Source organism: Schistocerca nitens, chromosome 3 (assembly GCF_023898315.1).
Source record: "Schistocerca nitens isolate TAMUIC-IGC-003100 chromosome 3, iqSchNite1.1, whole genome shotgun sequence".
Classification (NCBI taxonomy): Eukaryota; Metazoa; Arthropoda; class Insecta; order Orthoptera; family Acrididae; genus Schistocerca; species Schistocerca nitens.
In genome coordinates, this window is record NC_064616.1 from 622,719,417 (window position 1) to 622,741,616 (window position 22,200).

Here is a 22,200-nt window from a genome sequence, read left to right on the forward strand (position 1 = left end):
TACGCAATGACTTATATATGTATTTGCTTATTAACATAATATTGTTGTTTCAAAACAAAACATGCTAATCTCACCTGTGCCATCTGAGGCTTCCGGTTAACATCTTTAATATCAATGCATCCTGGCTCCAATGTATTGAGCAAATTACACAGAAGGACACCATCCCTAAGTGTGTATGCTAAATCGTGTACAGAAGCGTCTAACCAATTCGTTTTGTGATCAGGTCTTAAGACATCGCACCTCACCAACCACTTTGAACACTCTTTCCACGGCTCGTTAGATGTCTGTACTGCCATTTTCTACACTCAATTTATTGTATGGCACTACAATAGTTTTCACATTGCTTATTGCCTCCTACAGCCGATATATTTTGCATATAAACACAACTAACAACACATTACATGACATTTCCACCCCAAGCAAAGATAACACATAGACAGTATTCTCGTTGCTAAACATATACATAAACATCACCCCTAGTAAAGGGGCGACTTCCTTTGCAAATAATATGTTTATATTTTATTCAGATATATGGCTACTATCCTATTTTATTTCGAAGTTTAATCACACGTTCATTTTCTTCCATTTTAATATCGTACATATTGCCTTCAGTGGTGATCGATATAGTTAAGTGGTGATGTCACTCTCTGACGTTATCTCTTACTTGAGTGGAGAAGTGTCGAGTGTGGTTTGTGTTAATGTGATTCGAACCTGGAAATAAGTGAAATTGTTTGGGATATCTGGTGTCTGGTATGTATGTTTCGCGTATTTATATATATTGTGGGTGTATACATATTAAAATTGTAGAGAAATGTGTAATTCCAATATTATTGGTGTATAGATGCTCACTAACTGCCACACCCATGGGTAAAAGGGCGTATTGTACCTAACAGTGCCATGAAAAATTAGTTAATCATAAAGTTTTATGCACTAGTTCTTTATACCACACAGCATAAAAGTCATTTTCAGGCGTAAATATGACTGATTCGCTGCAGAATCTCAACTAAGTTTAACCAGTAAATGTGTTAATTTCCGAAAAAGTGTTTATTGTTAAGTGTGCACTTTTCTGTTTATTGGTAAAGTATACAGAAGCTCGTAGTTCTCAGTAATGAAGAGTTTAGAATAATAATAGTAGTTAAGCAGTTCGCACGGTCCACGTAAAATCTATAACAGCTTATCCTAATATGTATGTATTCTGTGGCAAGCGCATCCGCATGTATCGACTTGCATAAAAACAGCAATGCAGTAGTCTTACGGCTGCACCACACCCACCTCGCCAATCAATGCTCCCTGCTCGGTCACATGACAGGCATTGGGGTTCCTTTTAAAACAGAAGTTTGAAGTTTGGTAGCCACTAGAAAGGGTTGTTGGTAGCATTGTAGAGGTGAGCAAATTTTCTTGTGTTTTCATCATACTTCACAATATTAACTCCTTACATTTCATATAGGGGTCCTACGTAAGTGACATTTCCGCTATTTTTACGATTTGTGGGGTACTATACCAAAATTGTATTTGGCGGATATCATTTACTTCTAAACTAGTTTATCATCTTAAACTTGTTACTTATATTGCCATCTTTGCGTTAATACTAGTTAAATATTTATGTAGAAGATATTTATTTATTTGTTATGTATTTAGTGTGAACAAATAAATGAATAAGGCAAAGGAGAAAAGAAACAGTTTTACATTTCGCTTTTCATTCATCCTTTTCTGCATAATGGTAAATCCCACCTTTGTTGAGAACCTTCAAAATATGACGCAAGGTGTGGTTCTGTACTTGATATCCATTTGCTCACACTGTTTCCGTTTTCACATTTTAAGGAGATTGTCAGTGATGTGCAGCTTTTTGTACATGAAACAAATGATTGCATTGTAGTTTTCATTTAACATTTCATTTTGAACTCCCTCAATGATATGATGGGTGATCTTGATACGGTGACCAAAACTGTGGCAGTTAAGTAAATCTTTGTGATAATGACAAGTGTACTAATGCGATTTTTTTCTCAAACAAATATTAGTTTACAATCAATTGTAAAAGGTTTTGTGTCACATGTGTAACAATGACAGGCTGTGCCACATGTTAGATTTTGATACACATGGACGGGCTATGGATGAGTAACTGTAGTATATAAGGGGAATGATGAATATTGAAACTAAACAATTGTTTTAATTAACATTCCTTTGTGTATAATGCTGTCAGTAGTGTAAGCAGCTTCATCATGAATTTTTTTCATTGTGCGTGTCTGCTATGAGTTGGCTAATGTTATGGTCTTTTGCTTGAATACATAGTGGTCACATATTGGCCAAAATTGAAGGTCGTTTTCCGCATAAGCAATCAGTTTGTCAGTTCTGTTGGTTTTCATTGATTGTCAAGTGAAGGGGTGTGGTCAATAAAGGAGAAAAATTATGTCATTCTGATTTCTACTGAACCTTGACTAATAATGTTGTGTGCATGATCCATATTCATGTCTGATAGTAAATGCATTAAGTGATGGTAAAAAAAGCAAATGTGACAGCGATAAGACTCCAAAAGTCAATTCCATCTGTCTGCCTGGAGAAAATAATGTGGGTGTTTTGTATGGTTTTATCCTAATATTATGTACCAACATACACAAAATATTTCCTGAAAAGAGTATGAACAGGTGAAATGTAGCCTTTTTGAGCCTGTTATAGGTCTTGTTGTGGGTAATATACTAGGTGACACTCGTTTGGATACGTGTTATTAACTTAGTATTCTCATTCAGATCTGCTGTTAGCGTGATTTAGTACTTGTTTTAAAACTCATTGTGTCATGAGGATTTGTTAACTGCTGTAGAAGACACACGTGGAGTGGAAGGTGACACCACCACCAGCCTCCCCCCCCCCCCCCCCTACCCTTTCTACTATGATCTGCTGTAACCAACAGATACACTACATTTGACTAGCCAACAAGTATGGCTTTAGTGATTTATGTACCACAAGGGCTAGATGTTGTACAAGGATAGCAGTTTCAGGAGAGTGCCCATACCAACAAGTACGAAGTGCTGTCTAAGACTGACAGTTAATTTGAGACAGTGTGACACACTTCGCCTGTTTGGATGCCTTCAAAACCCTTTTCCAGGTGATAGTACTTTCAGTGGAAGCTATTAATGGTTTGTGGTTTGACTATGAGAAATAATGAATAACTCCTTCTAGAGAAACAGTATCAAGTGATAGGAGGGATAAATACGTGAGTATACCCAGGAAACTCGCCGTGTGATAAAAAGCCCATCTCAGCAGCAGCTGAACATGTCTACATAGAAGTATTGTGTAATATTATTTAACCTGACTGGTTTTTATGGGGCTGTTATTGACTAATATGGTGACAATTACATCATTCAGTCATCCATATTTCAACTACAAAAGTACTGAGACTCCAGTGGAAATATTAGAATTTTGGGCAAGAATGTTTGTGTTATTAATGCCTTTAAATATTAATACTTTAAGGTATCAGTCTACAGTGTGAAAATACGGGGTTTCATCACAAGCTTACATTTACAGAACACTTAGAGAGAGAGAGAGAGAGAGAGATTTATCCGCTTTGTCAATTTGCATCCAAACCGTCACCTTTTTTACAACAGCTAGACCATGGCCTTCAGATAAAGTTGTCCAACCATCATTTAAAAATACAAGTTTGCCTCTGTGACATATTTCACGTTTGTTATAGGTCAGCCTGTCACTACAATATTTTCAAAAGGTAACTTCTTGTTGCCCATAGCAACTTGCAGCCAGAGTGCTTGTTTATTGCCATTGGCATCACTGGTCAAAGCAAAATTCCATATCATAGACTTCAGTATACCCCATTTGTACAACCAATGTTAAATTGTGGCCCATGCCAGAACAAATAATTCCAAGAGCAAAAATTGCTGTGTTGCTAATGGTGTTATGATGAAGCGCATACGGTCTGCATCAGTTTTCTAGAACTGACCAAAGAGTTATGGTTCTGAGTCAGGTGAGAGGCTGGAGACAGAAAACGGTTACGGAACAACCTAGGACTTCATAAATTTGTGACCTAGGGCAATAAGTTACATTTTGTCTAAATGTCTCAGGCTGACTACCACTGCAATTGAATGTGTGTGGAGTACACCCAGTGATGTTTTTCATCAGGTGACTGCGCATCATTCAGTAGGGATAAATTAAGATGTGAATAGTTCCAAATTATTTGTTTTGATATCTCTCTCCCCCCCCCCCCCTCTCTCTCTCTCTCTCTCTCTCTCTCTCTCTCTCTCTCTCTCTCTCTCTCTCTCTCTCTCTCTCTCTCTCTCTCTCTCTCTCTCTCTCTCTCTCTCTCTCCCCCTCCCCCTCCCTCCCTCCCTCCCCCCCCCCTCCCTCCCTCCCTCCCTCCCTCCCCCCTCTCTCCCTCCCCCCCTCCCCCCTCTCTCTCCCCCCCTCTCTCTCCCCCCCTCTCCCCCCTCTCTCCCCCCTCTCCCCCCTCTCTCCCCCCCCTCCCCTCTCTCTCCCCCCCCTCCCCTCTCTCTCCCCCCCTCCCCCTCCCCCTCCCCCCCCCCACCCCACTCCCTCCCTCCGGTGCTTTCAACGGGTGAAAATGTTAAGACATAAGTGATCAACTATGGAAGCATTTACAGAGAGTTTGAACCAATTTTGTTAAGCAGTCCAGCTTCTGTAATAACGAGAAAGTTAACTAAAACAAGAAATTAATAGTAGGGAGATATACAGGACTAACCCAAATATTTATCAAAGACACAGTGTATATGGAATTGGAGGTGATTTATTTTTAGCAGTAAACATTATTTTCATACCAACATAGTTGAATCTCTGTGCAGAGCCACCTAGACGGGGTTAACTAGCAAGCATAGGCTAAAGGTTGTGTAATTGACTCTTACTGTTCACCAGATTCATCTGCAACAACTAATGCAAACTTTATAGAATTTCTGAGTTTGCTATTATGTATTTTTGGAGGAAGTAGTAAAGAATTCTGAGCAAACTATAACCTTTGACCATTGTTTGGAATCAAAAAAGCAACTATTTCTCAGCTTTACATGACCACTGTGGAAATTATAACATTGTATAATAGTGCATATTCAAACCACCAAAGTATTGTTGGAATACAGGCTTTTGGTTGGGGATACTCTTATTAGTAATACATTCAAACATATTAAAAAGTTGAAAATTTCTAAATGCAGTGAGAAAACAAGAGTTTGAGAGGGAATGCATGATGTATAAAAAGGGATAGAAAATTGATATTACAGATTTATTGGTCCCCTCAGCTCACAACTGAGCCATCACCGTGAAATCTAACTTAGAACTCAGTCATTGCTACTGTTCAGTCTGTCACCACAACCTTCGTAAATAAAGTACTCTGTGATGTCATTGTTCAAAAAAGAAAGGCAGTATTATGAACTTCAACAATGCCTTGTTTGCCAGTACAACAATGCCTTGTTTGCCAGTAGTGCCATAGTTTATTTCAGCCACCCAGCTGTGTATGTAGAAGGTAACAGTTTTATAACTAATGTGTGGGATAAAATTTTTTGCAAAACTGTCCCAATACCTTCATTTAAAAGTTAATTAAAATGGCAAGTTAATCAACCTGCCCATGATTTTATATTTGTTGGTGATAAAACAGGCATAATGGAATCAGTAATAAGAGTGTAGTTGTAACAGCGACAAGCTACAGAGGGCCATAAAAGCAGAATAATCAGTGTTTCCAGTAAAATAGGTTAGGGAGTCATTCCCAGGCAACAGCTATAATAATTTAATTTAGGCAGCAATAAGATTAAATTAAACAGTAATGATGAGTATACCAAGCAGAAAAATTAAAAGCTGGTACTATCTCAAGAACTTTAAGAAATTAATGTGGAAAGGCCGTCATTAGCAGGGAAATTGGTGGACAGCACACAGTGATAATTTCTTTGTTTTCTATATAGTAATCTTATGGAAAATATTAAATATGTCATAGCGAATATTGCTCACCAACAAATTCCTCTGCGGAGATGTTACAAATCTAGAGAAAGTAACAATTTAGTGTATGTTACACCTACAATATGCAGCAATATAAGATGTTACAGTGACCCTGTTAACGATGTTGTGGAAATAGCTCGACTATGGCCATGAAGTCGAAATAACATCTTAATAAGAAGTCTTCACCATACATATAATGCCCTTACATATTTCACTCCTCAACAAACTAGTTTATTACAGAATCATAAACAGTGAAGTTGACAACATTTTTGAATCTTTCCTCAGCAACCGTAGACAAATTGTTTGTATTGTTAAACAGAGATCACAGCTAGCTGAAGTTAAGTGCGGTGTGCGACAAGGCTCAGTATTAGGACCTCTGCTATTTATCCTAATGACAAATGATCTACCGTCCTACATAAATACTCACTCCATTCTCTATGCAGATGATACCACTTTTTTCAATATCAGCTCAGACATTGATATGCTCCAAACTGTGGCAAATGACACAATATCACCGGCATCAGTCTGGTTTCGAGCTAATGGGTTCCTGCTTAATGAGAGTAAAACTCAAAAGATTGTATTTAGTTTGAGAGATCCGCCAGTAGAAGACTTCAAGAATAGTGTTAAGTTCTTAGGTATTGTTATAGATAGTAAATTGACTTGGGAGCCACATATTAAATACATTAGTGCAAGGCTGTCTAGAGTGGCGTATTTGTTAAAGAATTTAATAAACCATGTACCTGCGGCCTATGTAAGATCAGCCTACTTTGCTTTTTTTTCAAAGTATTATATCTTATGGGCTTTTAATATGGAGCAATATCTCACACCTTCAGGACATTTTGGTACTTCAGAAGAAAGTAATTCGAATTATCACAAACAGTGATAAACTGGCCCACTGCAAACCACTGTTTATCAACTTAAAAATATTAACTGTTATAAACACGTATATTTACACTGCCCTACTGCATATAAAGAGCAACTTATCAGAATACCAGCGTAGAAGAGATGTACACTCTCATGGAACCGGAAATAGTAGCAATCTTGACATACCTTACTACAGATTATCCAAGTCATTGAACAGCTATGAAGTGGTGGGTATGAAGACTCAGAAAATTTTAAAGTAACTTCTTTCTTTATTTTCCCTAGTGTTTATTCCATATAGCATTGGTCAGCTTTTCAGGATTTGGCATATTTTATTATTTAATATCTGCTGAGATGCTGTTCATAGTGACATAATTGGAATGGTAACCTAAAAGGGGGAGCTGCAGTTGCCATCTGTCAGTGAATTGTGTATTAACATATTTTAACTGGTGGTGTAATACAGGGTGTTAACAAAAAGGTACGGCCAAACTTTTAGGAAACATTCCTCACACACAAATAAAGAAAAGATGTTATGTGGGCATGTGTCCGGAAACGCTTAATTTCCATGTTAGAGCTCATTTTAGTTTCGTCAGTATGTACTGTTCTTCCTCGGTTCACCGCCAGTTGGCCCAATTGAAGGAAGGTAATGTTGACTTCGGTGCTTGTGTTGACATGCGACTCATTGCTCTACAGTACTAGCATCAAGCACATCAGTACGTAGCATCAACTGGTTAGTGTTCATCACGGACGTGGTTTTGCAGTCAGTCCAATGTTTTCAAATGCGGAGTTGGCAGATGCCCATTTTATGTATGGATTAGCACGGGGCAATAGCCGTGGCGCAGTACGTTTGTATCGAGACAGATTTCCAGAACGAAGGTGTCCCGATCCCGATAGGAAGACGTTTGAAGCAATTGATCGACGTCTTAGGGAGCACGGAACATTCGAGCCTGTGACTCGCGACTGGGGAAGACCTAGAACGACGAGGACACCTGCAATGGACGAGGCAATTCTTCATGCAGTTGACGATAACCCTAATGTCAGCGTCAGAGAAGTTGCTGCTGTACAAGGTAACGTTGACCACGTCACTGTATGGAGAGTGCTATGGGAGAACCAGTTGTTTCCATACCATGTACAGCGTGTGCAGGCACTATCAGCAGCTGATTGGCCTCCATGGGTACACTTCAGCGAATGGTTCAAGTATCCAATCCTCATTTCAGTGCAAATGTTCTCTTTACCGATGAGGCTTCATTCCCACGTGATCAAATTGTAAATTTTCAAATTCAACATGTGTGGGCTGATGAGAATCCGCACGCAATTGTGCAATCATGTCATCAACACAGATTGTCTGAGAACATTTGGCAGGCATTGTTGGTGATGTCTTGATTGGGCCCCATGTTCTTCCACCTACGCTCAAGGGAGCACGTTATCATGATTTCATACGGGATACTCTACCTGTGCTGCTAGAACATGTGCCTTTACAAGTACGACACAACATGTGGTTCATGCACGATGGAAATCCTGCACATTTCAGTCGAAGTGTTCGTATGCTTCTCAACAACAGATTCGGTGACCGATGGATTGGTAGAGGCGGACCAATTCCATGACCTCCACGCTCTTCTGACCTCAACCCTCTCGACTTTCATTTATGGGGGCATTTGAAAGCTCTTGCCTACGCAACCCCGGTACCAAATGTAGAGACTCTCGTGTTCGTATTGTGGACGGCTGTGATACAATACGCCACTCTCCAGGACTGCATCAGGGATTCCATGCGACGGAGGGTGGATGCATGTATCCTCGCTAACGGAGGACATTTTGGACATTTCCTGTAACAAAGTGTTTGAAGTCACGCTGGTACGTTCTGTTGCTGTGTGTTTCCATTCCATGATTAATGTCATTTGAAGAGAAGTAATAAAATGAGCTCTAACATGGAAAGTAAGCGTTTCCGGACACATGTCCACATAATATATTTTTTTTCTTTGTGTGTGAGGAATGTTTCCTGAAAGTTTGGCCGTACCTTTTTGTAACACCCTGTATATTCTCTGAGGCAGAGGGACCAGCCTAAATGAATGTGAGAAAATCACCTAAACACCATACTCAAACTGACTGATGTATCAGCCTGTTGTCATTAAATGTGCCACCCAGATTTGATCCACGTACCTATCTCACAAGCTAGAACGTTGTGCATTAGGATATATTAACAGGTCACACACAATGGTAATGCAGAGACCAAAATGGGCAACAAGAAAATGAAAACCAAAATGTTGAATTTTCTCATAGCCTTTTCACAATGAAAAACAGATAGGGTACCTCCACTTATTTGCCTGATTGCTGCAGTATGAACAGTGTAGATATAAGTAATTGTTAACTATCATTAGTCCGGATCCTATAAGCAGGAAGCTGTTACCACCAGTTGGTGAAGGTCACTGGTATTGTATGGTGCAGTGAAGCTAGCTTTACTGTCATTCTGCTGTGGTCAGTGTACTACCATTGGCATTATTTTTTCTTTAATGGTGGTTGTGGTAACTAATATGTAGCATAACCTGAGGACTAGGTTAGACAGGATGGTGAGAGTTTTGTTGTGTGTTGGTGAAGGTAATGAATGTTTCATGACAATCGTTGATTGCATATCCCATGGGTACATGTGTGTCCCCCAAAGAAAACCCCCTTTTTCCCCTACTGCGGTCTGATATTTTTAATAAGTTTGAAAAATGTGTTTTGACAGATACTTATTCAGTGTACTTCACAGTGACCAAAGTAGTTGGCGTAGTATTTTAATATGCTGGATGACCAGGATTCATATCCTTGCATGCGGTCCAGATTTACTTTTTCCATAATTCCCCTAAGTTACATAAGGCAAAAGCCAGCATGAGTCCTTTGAGATGAACGTGGTTAATTCCCTTCCATATCCTCCTCCATTTTATGCTTGTGCTCTGTTTCCAGTGACTTAATTGTGGATGGGATGTTAAAGCTTTGTGCCATTGTGTTTTATTCTATAGACATTGTCAATATGCCGTGAAAACTAGTACCATCTGTTGCGGAATAACCCTTGGTAACTGTGCAATTTTGCTGGATTGCCACCTAAAAGTGCTGTTGTAGGACTTATCCTTAAAATGAACAGCCAGAAGCTTCTTTTTAAGTTCAAAATTGGAAGTTTCCCTATCTTTAATCATGGTTCTAGGACTCTACTTGGGATGACGATGGTCTCGTTCAGTCTCTAATGATGTATACGCACAGATAGTTAGTACAGATGTATGTGGATAGTAATAGTTCTTATTTATTTGAAAAGTAAAACCTTAACAGTACAGTTTAAGTGAACATATGTTGCTTCACACACAATTACGTAGAAAAAGTCACAAAGCTGTTGTTAGTCACAAACATTGTTCAAATGATTGAATATAAGTTTTGATGGTCTGTTGCTCATTATTATATATAAAAAAAAGTTCTCTCAGCTTGGCTTACACGAACGGAAATGCTATTCAAAAAAGTCCCCGAGGTTGGTCTAAAGAATAGACGAGCTACACCAGCAGAAGGCTATGAGCAAAATGAATGTAATGACAGAACCCTAAAAGCAGACCAACTGAACAGAATGAGTGAGAGCTCAGACTGGAGCAAGAGTGAAAACTAAAAGCAGATGGACTGAAATTGTTTTCAGAATGAGATTTTCACTCTGCAGCGGAGTGTGCGCTGATATGAAACTTCCTGGCAGATTAAAACTGTGTGGCCCACCGAGACTCGAACTCTGGACCTTTGCCTTTCGCGGGCAAGTGCTCTACCATCTGAGCTACCGAAGCACAACTCACGCCCGGTACTCGTAGCTTTACTTCTGCCATTATCTCGTCTCCTACCTTCCAAACTTTACCGAAGCTCTTCTGCAAAATTGTTTTGTTGAAGCTATAGCAGTAATGTGAGGATCAGTGAGTGATCCTGCAGACTGTAAACAATATTTTAGTTACGTCACATGTAGTATAATCAGTTTGTGTGGTTTGGACATTGTACTTTCCAGACACAGTAAAATGTCTCATCTGTCAGAAGTGAGTGAATAGAGAAACAAGATTTTTGTTTGTTTCAAAGTTTGTTTTTCAGCAGTGTGCTGCTTCAGTTAATGTACAGTGGATACAAAACTTACAGTGCAAAATGTGTACTTTGTGCCATAGATTGGTGTGTTTGGGAGTTAGTGTTTACAGCAGACAGAAGGAGTTCACAGAATAATATAAAAGAATTTGTTCCTTTTAGGAACAGTACTATAGTATAATCAGTTTAGCACATCATTTATGTTGCTGATCAAAGAATAATAAGGAAAATGAGGGTTGTGTTACTTGACAGTTAGCTTGGCTTTAAGAAAGATAAAGGATCCGGAGAGGCAGTTCAGACAATCTGCTTGATGATGGAAGAAAGTATTCAACAATGTAATATGATTTATGGTGTTTGAAACCATCACAAAAATAGAAATGGACTATTGGGAAAAATGGGTAGTATACAACATATAGAAGAAACAAGAGGGAACAATAAATATGAAGACCCAGAGACACATGTTCGCAGTAAGAAGAGTGTAAGACTACACTGATGTTTTCCTGTTGTACTATTCAGCCTGTGTATTGAAGAAACAATGTAAGTATAAAAAGTTTTTGAAAAGGACTATAATACTGGGCAAGAAATGATATTAATATTATTCAGTGTCTGGTTTCCTACCCCGTGCAGAAAGGAAAATGAGTTACAGATCCTGTTGAATGGAATGAGCAGTCTAGTGTGCACAGTGTGTTAAAAGTAAACAAACGAAAGAAGAAAAATTGAGTAGCAGTAGAAATGAGATTAGTGACAAGCTTAATATTGGAAATAGGAACAACTTTGTAGACAAAATGAAGTACTTCTGCTACCTTAGAAACAAGAAATGTATGATAGATGAAGCAGGGAGACTAGAAGCAAACTAGCATAATCAAAGAAATGTACAGGGTGTTTGTTTTAACTTGGAAAGATCAAATATCTCAAAAGTATCCATCATACGATAAAGATTCTACACCAAAAGTTAATATATTCAAAGGGGACATGCGTCTGTACTAAAACTGCCTTCCCGCAAATTTTAATTTTCAAGTCGCCCTCCCCCATTTTTCTTGGAGATTGGGGTTCTACATCAAAATATGCCTATGGTTTATCCGAACCATTTCCTTCCCTTCGAGGTAGGTGGCACTGTGGTCGACGAATTTTTTTTTTTTTCCTTTGCAATTGATTTTGATGAGTCCTCACACCATTGCCATGTTAGATTTCGGTGAGTCTCCTCGAATCGCTCAATCAGAACTGGAACAGGCCACTACTCGGCTAACGACGGAATACAATCCACAACCATTATAGTGACAGGCATACCTGCCACAGATAGGTACCGTGTGAACTCTCATGCCCTTGTAAGCAGTGTTGCCAATACGTGGGATGGCTCCCATTTTGCGCGACATTTTGACAAATACTTTTCAGGGAGGGAAAAGGGATTACTAAAGGATATTAAATTTTCTGTTCTGGTGGACGAGAGTACGGACATACCACATAGTTAACATATGTGCGTTTTAGTGAAATGTGAGTCGCCAATTGACGGGCGTGTGAAAACACAGTTTCTGTAATTGAGCCCTTTGTATGCCAAAGGCTGCTCGACAGAAAACCTATTCGTAGCTCTGGAGAGCATATTGGAAGAGAAGGATATTCCAATTATAAATGTAATTGGCGTGGCAAGTGACAATGTGTCTGTAACGGTGGGAAGTCATAATTGTGCCATAACAAGACTTAGGAATATTGTAAGAAATCTGATTGTTGTCAACTGTATATGCCATTCATATGCTTTAATTGCAAGCAAGGCATGTAAAAAGCTTCCTAGATCCTGTGAAGAGTTAATAAGGTCCGTGGTAAGCCACATATCTGCCAGTGCAACGTGCTGCGCTATTTTACAAGAATTTCAAGAGTCGAACGTACAAAGGTGCTTAAATATCGGGTGCACCATAGCTTGTTTTACATGCATGTGCTGTTCGTTTGCTGTAAAATTGGGATTTTTTTTTTTATTGCTTCCAGTTAGCAACTATTGAAGATGAATTAGTCTGCCGAAATGATTCTTCACGAATAGAAAATTCGTATATTAAAGTTCACATGTTGTTTATAAGGTATGATTTGGTTTACTTCAACAGTTTTGACACCCCTTTCCAATCAAGTAAAATATTAATTCACAGGCTTTCAGAAGATTCTTTGCATCTGATTCAAAACATTGTTCAGAATTTTGTAACCCCGGCGTCCTCACTGAAATGCACAAGATTAATACACTTCAACCATGCTATTATAGCCCCTATTAGGAACAGTGTATCTTGGACCAGGATGTGGACAGTTATTACGAATTCCCCCTAGAGAATGTGAAAAGGGAATCTAACTAAGACTCAAATGCTTTGATTTCCATATTGCAGCAACCGAAGAAATGAAGAAACTGATATCTGTACACGATTAATTTTTTGGAAACTTAAAAAGTCATAGAGCCAAATACTGCATTAGCAGCTTACGGAAGGTCCCAGATAAATGATGTATCATGTGTTGCTTCAAAGTTTGGAGAATTTTATATAAATACCTTAGCAGTTGAATGGAGAAGTCTTCCACTTACGCCGCGGATAGGAAGAAGGAACTTCCAGAAATGGACTTGGATTGTATGTGGAGCAAAATCTCGAAGTTGAAAGACTTCCAGCACCAGCTGTGTTTTCAAAATGTCAGTAAACTCGCTAAGATGGTTCTTTCACTTCCACACTCTAATGCTGAAGAAGCTGAAAGAATATTTTCTATTGTAAGGGATGCAAAAACAAGGAAACGGAACAGAATTGGTGGTGAGAATTTAAATTCCATACGTGTTCTGAGAACCTCATTTATAGCAAACAGAATAGACTGTACAACTTACGAAGTGGAACAAAAACATCTCAATCTTCACAATAAGAAAAACTTGTATTAAGTGAAAGTTTAAATGTGCACTGGGGACTAAAAGAGGTAGGAGCATGCGTTTGGGGAGTAGATTAGATTATTACTTGTTCCATAGATCATGAATACGACACTTCATAATGATGTGAAACATGTCAGCTTAATAAAAGGTGTCTATACAAGATATTACATTATACAAAATATTACATGACATTTTTTTTTAATTACCCACTTGCTATATCCAAAAATTCATCTAATGAGTAGGAGGAGTTGCCATTAAGAAATTATTTCAATTTCCTTTTAAATGCTATATGGCTATCTGTCAGACTTTTGATGCTATTAGGTAAGTGACCAAAGACTTATGTGGCAGCCTAATTTACCCCCTTCTGAGCCAAAGTTAGATATAACCTTGAGTAGTGAAGATCATCCTTTCTACATAAGGAAAGCTGTATGTACTGAAAGAAGAAGCAAGCACTTTAATAACATAAACCCTGATTTTATATTATGTATTACAAGGATGCAAGTAAATATTGTTTTTGTGTGTCCATTCTTGCGTCAGGTCTGGGGCACGACAGTTGATGTTTGGATAGACGACCATTTGTCGGCCACTGATACATCGAATGTATGGAATCGTGAGAACCCCTTCACTGATGTGCCGATACTGGTAGCTACACAATAAATGACAATATAAGGACTGCTGTAGGTGTTTCATTTTCTTATGATTGGAAATTATTGTAGCTATGCACCCTAAACTCTACTACTAGTTCGCAGTCCATGATTTCTTTTGTTATACCCATTCTCTCTCCCTCCCTCCTCCCCTCCCAAGTAGGCGTCACATGTTTTGCCTTACCGTGAGACACTTTATACAGAAAAGGGACATTTTGAGTACCCGGTTGGGACTTGTGAGTGTCAAAGGTTGGCATCAATGCTATACGTTTTGTTGATAGGCCATGATCTCTTAAAACTATTCTGTCGTGTTGTAAAACAGTTTAGTGCCGAAGGAAGAAAGACGCCATAAAAAATGTTAATGAAATAGTAATAGCTGCGTTTGCTCGCAATACACATGCTAGTATCCGAGAAATATTTCATTAATCAGGAATTGTTCACACAGGTGTTTGGGCGACCCTAAAACGTCACAAATACCATGCCTGCAGTATCTCCATGCATCAAGAACTTCGTGTAAATAATCTTTAGAATCGGATTGGCAACTAGGCAGTCGTGCAATTGCAAAGAAACACGCAATTCTTTTGTCTAGTAATATTCTTCGACGGGCCAACGTTTACGAGCCATGCATTATCGGAGTGTGGAAAACACGCACTGGACACGTGAAATTGATTATCAGCGTACTTGGTCTGTTAAAGTTTGGTGCTATATCATAGGCGACTAACTAATCGGTCTCTTATTTTTGGAAGGCACATTGAAAGGAGAAAGAGGTCGTAACTTATTGCAAGACAAGCTACCGATTCTGTTTAAAGATGTGCCCCTTAAAATGCGGCAGAATATGTGGTTGGTTGAAACATGATGGTTGTCCGGTACATTACTCCGCATTAGCCCAAGAATAATTAAATCGCGATTTCAGTGGTTGCATGATCTGTAGAGGCAGTCTGATAAAATGGCCTGCTAGGTCAGCCGACTTTACCTTGCCGAATTTTTTCTTCTGGGGTTATCTTAAAGACAAAGTGATTGCAGAAGTACCAACTACTCGACAGAACATGATAGGACATATCAGAAATGCCTACGCAAACATAACGCCAGACATGCTCTTAAGTTCTGTACAAGAACTCAAAAGTTCAAATTAATAAATGTATCGAAATGGAAGACATAATTTTGAGCATTTGTTGTGAATTACGATAACGGTGAGAGCAAGCACCCCGACGGTGAGAGGCAAGGAGACTCACAGAAATAAAGCACCCAGATGGAAACAGAAAACTATTATGTCAACGTTGTTGTTCCTGGATCATGCTAAAAGTAATTTATTAACCAGAAATTTTCGTATCTTAACTGTAAAAGTTTTACTGTGCAATGACATTTGCAAACCTACATTTTTAACAAAAATGTCAACTGTTTAGAAAATGTTTACATTGTTATCGCAAATATAATGTTGAATCAAATATGTCAGTTCTTAATTTCAGAAACCGGAAAAAATAAATTTTGTAGACTACAGCGTCATCTCTTTGGTAAACCCTAGGTATTTTTTGGCGTAGAATCAGAATCTGCAATAAAAATGGAAGATCCGATTTGAAAATAAGTCGGGGGAGGAGGAAAAGGCATTTTAGCACAAATATCCCTTTCGAAAATGTTAACTTTTCATCTAGGACATTTTTTCGTATCATGCGTATGTTTTCGAAATCTTTAATTCAAAGTTAAAACAAATACTCTGCGGGCCTTAGTTTGAGAAAGAAGTTTGTGAGAATGTACAAATGGACAGTCGTTCGATGCATTTCAGCTGTTTTTTGAAGAATTAACAAGGGGAGGCCACGACGTTGTGATAAAGAAGTTTTACGCATCTATTATGTAACTGATGTATCTGTTTGAAGATACCGGCCGTCAGAAGTCACTGGGGACAAGTGACTAGTGTTCGCGCGTTGCAAGAGGCGTCGTAGATGAGGCGACGATTCGAATCCCGCTAATATTTGTTTTTTAATCTATATTTTTTCATCACTGGTAACATATAATATATGACATTTGAGAGGTAATATATTTCATTTTCATCAAGTTGTAGTGAATCTGACGTGTTATTTGACTACTTGCTATTTGTAATCAGATTTTCAAGGACGACGGACAGGCTTTTAAAGCATAAGTCAAAGCTTGATGAAAGACGTTTTTCACAACTTGTAATATAGTAAGTCACAATGTGTCAGATCAAAAAAGTAATCTAAAATTTACTCGTCAGATGTGCTCTCGACATCACATGTTGCAGCATGGTATGTGTCATACAGACATGGAAGACAAAAATTGAAATTTCTTGTAAATACTTCATGCAAACACATGTGGTTTTATTCATTATATTGCCTCTCAAACGTCACAAATTAAATTATATGACCGGTGATGAAAAAATAGAGTAACAATTAAGTCTGAGAGAGTCGAACCGTCGCCTCATAAGCGTTCGTCTTACGAAGTTCGAAAGCTTATCACATCTACCACCAGGAATTCTAACGTATGGCACCTATGCACAGACACATAATCCACATAACAGACGCGCAAAACTTCTCTTGCGATTTTTTTGGAATTGCCAGAGTAGTACACCTTACTACTTGCACATGATGTACTTTCAATGGCCTACTAAAGATGAACAAAGTGTGAAGTAAATCTATGACCCCCACGTCGTGGCCTCCCCTTATAAGCATTAACAAAGTTCAATTAATATTGCGTATGTGTTGCAGTTTTCGACGAACTTCATTGTCGATCGAAGAACTTCATGATGATGCTTTCGGAAGACATGTATTGACTCTGAATGAAGGAAACACATTCGTTGTGGCAGTGTGATTTCGACACCCACTTTCCCACAAAAGCATCGTACGAGATTGCTGAGAAAAGTAATGAGACTGAATTTTAATCTACGAAAGATTTTTCAAACTATATTGTCCTCAAAAGTTTCCCTTCGGTAGCTATACACCAGCGGGATCGTTGTATCAGGGCAGAAATGATTCAGCTGGTCGGGCCTTTAACATGTCGATCAAATTCTTTTGAGTATTCTCTCCAGAGTCCCAAAATGACATCCTATTAATGCATTTTTCAGTGTCGGGAAAAGAAAGTTACGAGAACTCAGGTCAGATGAATAGGGGGACTGTGGAACAGGAATGCCTTTTGAGGTCAAAAATTCCACAATGGAAGTGGGCGTTGTCGTGATGCAGCTTCCACTTGTCTGCAATATCCGGTCTCACTCGATTCGCCCTTTTCCATAACCTTTCGAGGACATTTTTGTAAAACACTTGCTTGATAGTTTGTCCTGGAGGAACAAATTCTTTATGCACAATACTCCAACTGTTAAAAAAATCATCGTTATGATCTTTGACTAGCTCAGCATTTTTCGGACGAGGAATGTTTCAGTGTGACACTTCTCACTTTGCCGCTTTGTCTCAGGATCGTACTCGGAATTCGAGAATTCGTCACCAGTGATCACACGACTGAACCATTAGTGGTCGTTGACAATCCTCTCAAGAACATAAACACACACGTTTCTTCACTTGTCCTTCCGCTCAGTTGTGTTTTTCGGCACCATTTTGCACAAACCTTTCGCATGTGCAAAACTTTGGTCAAAACTTGGTATACGGTGAAAGTGTTCAACAGGGCACCCATCATCCTTATTGTTAAACGTCAGTCTGATCTCGTAAGAGCACTCACACGTCCGACTTATCGCCCGTTTTTGAAGTTGGTCTTTCTTACCGAGGTTCCTCTTGAACGTGTTCTTGGCCTTTCAGAAATGTTTCGTGCCATAGCCCTGTTTCTACTTTTCGAAGGTCGCACTCGCGGATTCTCTAAGTTTAACACAAAAATTGATGACTTAGCATTGCTCTAAATTCCGCTGTTCCATTTTCGTAACACACAACGAAATCACAACTTCACTGATGGCGCTTTCAAAAATCGCGTGATCACGATACGGAGCTGAAGCTCGGACTGAGCATCTGGAAGGGATGAACACATCGGTCTAAACAAGTAGAGTTAGTAATAGTACGTTGTTCGACAACTCTGATCGCCGTCTCGTTTTCGCCGCATTTTCTGAGGGTCGTTCCACATTTGTCCGGTTGCCGGGTAGGCACTTGGCACATACACACGGCTGCTGAGTAAACGGCACCCTAACTTTACCCGACAGTAAGTAACTGACAGGCAGTAGTGACTAGGGCAGTCGATAAAATATCGATATATTTTCCGGAAAATATTGATAAGTATCAATTCACTAGATATATCTATCAGAACGGCAATATCGAGTGCCTATATTTTTATTTTTCACGATTTTTGGAAAATATATGAAGTTCTTTTGAAATTGTAGTAGGACCTAATTTTACTTTCACTATGTGAAAGAGTCTTACTACGTTTTGAGGTTTCTTCACGTCCAATCTTTCTCTTTGAATGTGAAGAGGCAAGTGGGTGGCACAAGAGAACAACAGCGATTGCACTGGGGTTGGCGGTGTGAATGGAATATTTCCGATGTGAAGAAACAGCACACTAGTTGCGTAAAAAAACAATTTTTGAGTCAACTAGGGCGCTATTTCTTCACACCGCGGTTCTTCGAAGACTGTTGCTGAAAATGATGAACAAAAATCTAAATGACAGAATTGGTTGTCGCGGTGGTCGGAGACGTGTGAGGGGGAAATACTGGCGTAATCGGTGCTCGGCGCTACCACAGAAACTGCAATGTTTAGCTTCAACACCTAATTTTGACACAACTGCTAGATCGCCGGCGTTTCCAGAAATGAGAAACAGAAGTCTACATGAAGTGTTTTGGAAAATCAGATACGTGACTAAACAATGATGGACCAATCAGACGCCTTTCGTTGTGCCATTTACCTGCAGTTACCATTGTTAGCAAAGTGCTTATCGCCAAGCGTGAACGTGCATCGTTTGCCTTTCAATTCTTGTGCTAAAGGGGACAGGCAGGATGCTAGGTTGTTGATTTACAGAATATCTAATTATAAACCAACACTTAAACATACAGCCGGTTTTAGAGCTGTATGTTTACAATGTGCAGCGGGTATTTTTATAGGCGGGTACTTAGATATTTTCTCCGGTGATATATCGATACTTTTTTCTATTTATCAAGAGCCAAAAACTGTGTTTTTTAAGTATCGAAATATCGGATTCCCATATTTTTAAAAGCACCAACAGCCCTAGTAGCGACAGCTGCATCTCAGACGTTCGCACTTGTGCACATATTCCTAAAGTGTCGTACAACTAAGCGTATGGATCGCAGTAAATTATCAGTGTGGATGATGTTTCATAGGCGCTTTATGAAAAGTAGTAGTAAGATGCAGTTGGTTCATCCTGTCAACATGAGAAGAGACGATGGACCTTCATTATACTTTTTGAGAACTTAAGAGTGGACGATGATAAATTTTTCGACTAATTTAATAGTAGTATGCAAACATTTGACGATCTACATGTAAAATTAAAGGATTCACTCCAGTGCTGCAACACATTCTTCAGAGAATGCATCCAACTTAAAATCAGGAGAGTAAAAAGTGAAACATTTTAAATTTTTTCTTAATTTTTAGTTCTGTTTGAAAGGACTTCAATAATATGTATTTGAAATATATTTAAGAACTAAATACATTTATTAAAACACAATATTATAATAGGTAAAAGTATCAAATGCAGAATTAAGTTTTAGAATAAAACTTTAAATATTTCGTTTGCAAAGTGAATAGACCAAGTGATATGGTTTTGGAGTGCTATGAGACGGCAGGTGATATGGAAAACGCCCCTGTGAAGTCTTGGTAACGGGGTTGCAGAGTATGGGCTGGCGACCGTGTACTGAATGGTATCCATGAGACGCGCTAGGATAAAAAGCCACACTTGCTTTTACTGATGCTTTTTCGTTTTGTAATTTCAGAAAAAAATTGTAACACACACTGTTGAAATTCCACCACTTCGTCTTCCAAATCGTCTTGGCACAGAATTAGCCCACTGACGAACAATGTATGGTGATCTAGCTTTTGGTTCAGTCCCTAATTAGTCCTGTCCTCATAAAAACTTTGTCCCACAAAAAAGATCGATTACGTACTAATGTAGTTGGTACTGCCAGGTATATTTCAACCACGTACAAAAATGGCACGAACAAGTGTAACTTACACGAAAGAACACACAAGTAGGTAGGCTGCAGTCATAGTGGCTCCGATATCGGTGGATTCCGCCGATGTCCGACATCGACCGGGAGGCGGCCGATCTTTTCAAATCAGTACGCCACTACGTGCGCGGTCACACTATACCCATCTTCTCTCTCGAATGTACAGACTTCGGACGACAATCGGTGAAATTCACAACCGGTAGGCCGGAAAGGACAGAAGGAGCACTCCCGTGAAGACTTCCTCCATCCCTCCAGCCAAACAACGTCTGAGTCTTCATCTAACTGGAAAGGCTCGAAGAAGTCCACCAAAGGGAAACGCTCTTCTCTTTTGTCACCTCGAAGTCCCTGTTCGATTGTATCATCTGGTACCTTAGTCCGGCCAGCCTCTGTGTCACCATGGCACACTAACAATCGTTTTTCAGCGTTGGTGTCCACAGACCAACCGCACAAGCAAGCAGATGTTTCTGTGGACCCCATGGAGCAGGATCCTCCTGCTTCTGTGTCCTGTAGTAGCACCTCCAATGGGATGTTCACTGTCTTCAGTCCCACAGAGGATTTATGGCTGTTATTAGCACCACAGCATCCCCCTGTACTGTATTTTCAGGAAACGAAATTGTGCCATCCAGGACCGCTTTGATCTTTTACATTTCTTCCTGGTCCTTTCAGAGAGGTGCCCTCTTGGCTGACCTACTTAACCAACTTAACCTCTTCTGCCTTAACACTGGAGCACCCACTTTCCTTTCAGACTCCTTGCACACCTATTCGCATTTGGACCTCTCCTCGTGCACTGCCCAGCTTGCCCCTTGTCTTGAGTGGTCCGTTCTTTCTGACACCTACTCGAGTGACTATTTCCCGTGTGCTATCCATTTGCTGACTCCTACCCCATCCACGTGCAAGGCTGACTGGTTGCTTTACTTCTCCCTGGCGACCTTCGAAGAACGAGATTTCCCCAGTTGTGATGACTAGGTGGAATATCTCACAAACCTTATCTTTACTGGTGCAGAATGTTCAATCCCCCCGCACTTCCTCTTTACCACGCCATGTCCCAGCCCCTTGATGGACAAAGGTATGTTGTGATGCAATTCGCGCACGTAGAAGTGCTCTCCACTACACATTTTTAACTGCCACCCTGTGCAGGCAAACTGCATTCATTATAAACAGATGTGTGCAAAGTGTCGTTGCGTTCGTGGAGATAGCAAAGGAGTTAGCTGGATTTCATTCACTAGTTCTTTTAACAGTTCGACAAATTCCTTTGTTGTGTGGGTCAATCTCTGACAGCTCTCTGGAACCAAGATCCTTTCCCCAATTTCCGGCCTGACAGTAGCTGATGATGTCATAGTGGACCCTCTAACACCTTGGGCCGCCACTTTGCAAAAGTTTCTAACTCTTCCCACTATCATCCTGCCTTCCTCCATCGGAGGCGGCTCGAGCGATACCCTTCTCTTCTCTGAATCATGAGTGCTACAATGCCGCCTTTACTACGAGGGAGCTAGATCATGCTCTCAGTTAATCCTAGTCCTCCGTCCCAGGGCCAGACGCCATCTACATTCAGATGTTGCAGCACCTTTCTCTTGCGGGCAAGCACTTTCTGCTTAACACATACAACCGCATCTGGGCAGAGGGCACATTTCCTGGTGCTGGCATGAAGCCACCGTCATACCCATACCTGAGTGTGGTAAGGACAAAAACCT

At 39.7% G+C, this 22,200-nt stretch overlaps 2 protein-coding genes across 5 annotated transcripts in view; one reads left to right on the top strand and one right to left on the bottom strand.

Annotated features, from left to right (window-relative positions):
• LOC126248567 (protein vav) overlaps positions 1-419 on the bottom strand; it is a 181,567-nt gene extending 181,148 nt beyond the window's left edge. The window contains exon 1 of the mRNA XM_049949664.1: positions 75-419. Coding sequence (XP_049805621.1) covers positions 75-296 — 222 coding nt within the window. The 5' untranslated portion in view covers positions 297-419. The remainder of the gene's footprint in view (positions 1-74) is intronic.
• Positions 420-654: 235 nt separating this feature from the next.
• Positions 655-22,200, top strand: part of LOC126248568 (spectrin alpha chain) — a 134,147-nt gene continuing 112,601 nt past the window's right edge. For all 4 annotated transcript variants that reach the window (XM_049949666.1, XM_049949667.1, XM_049949668.1 and 1 more), the window contains exon 1: positions 655-750. The gene's annotated coding sequence lies outside the window, so the exon portion shown is untranslated. The remainder of the gene's footprint in view (positions 751-22,200) is intronic.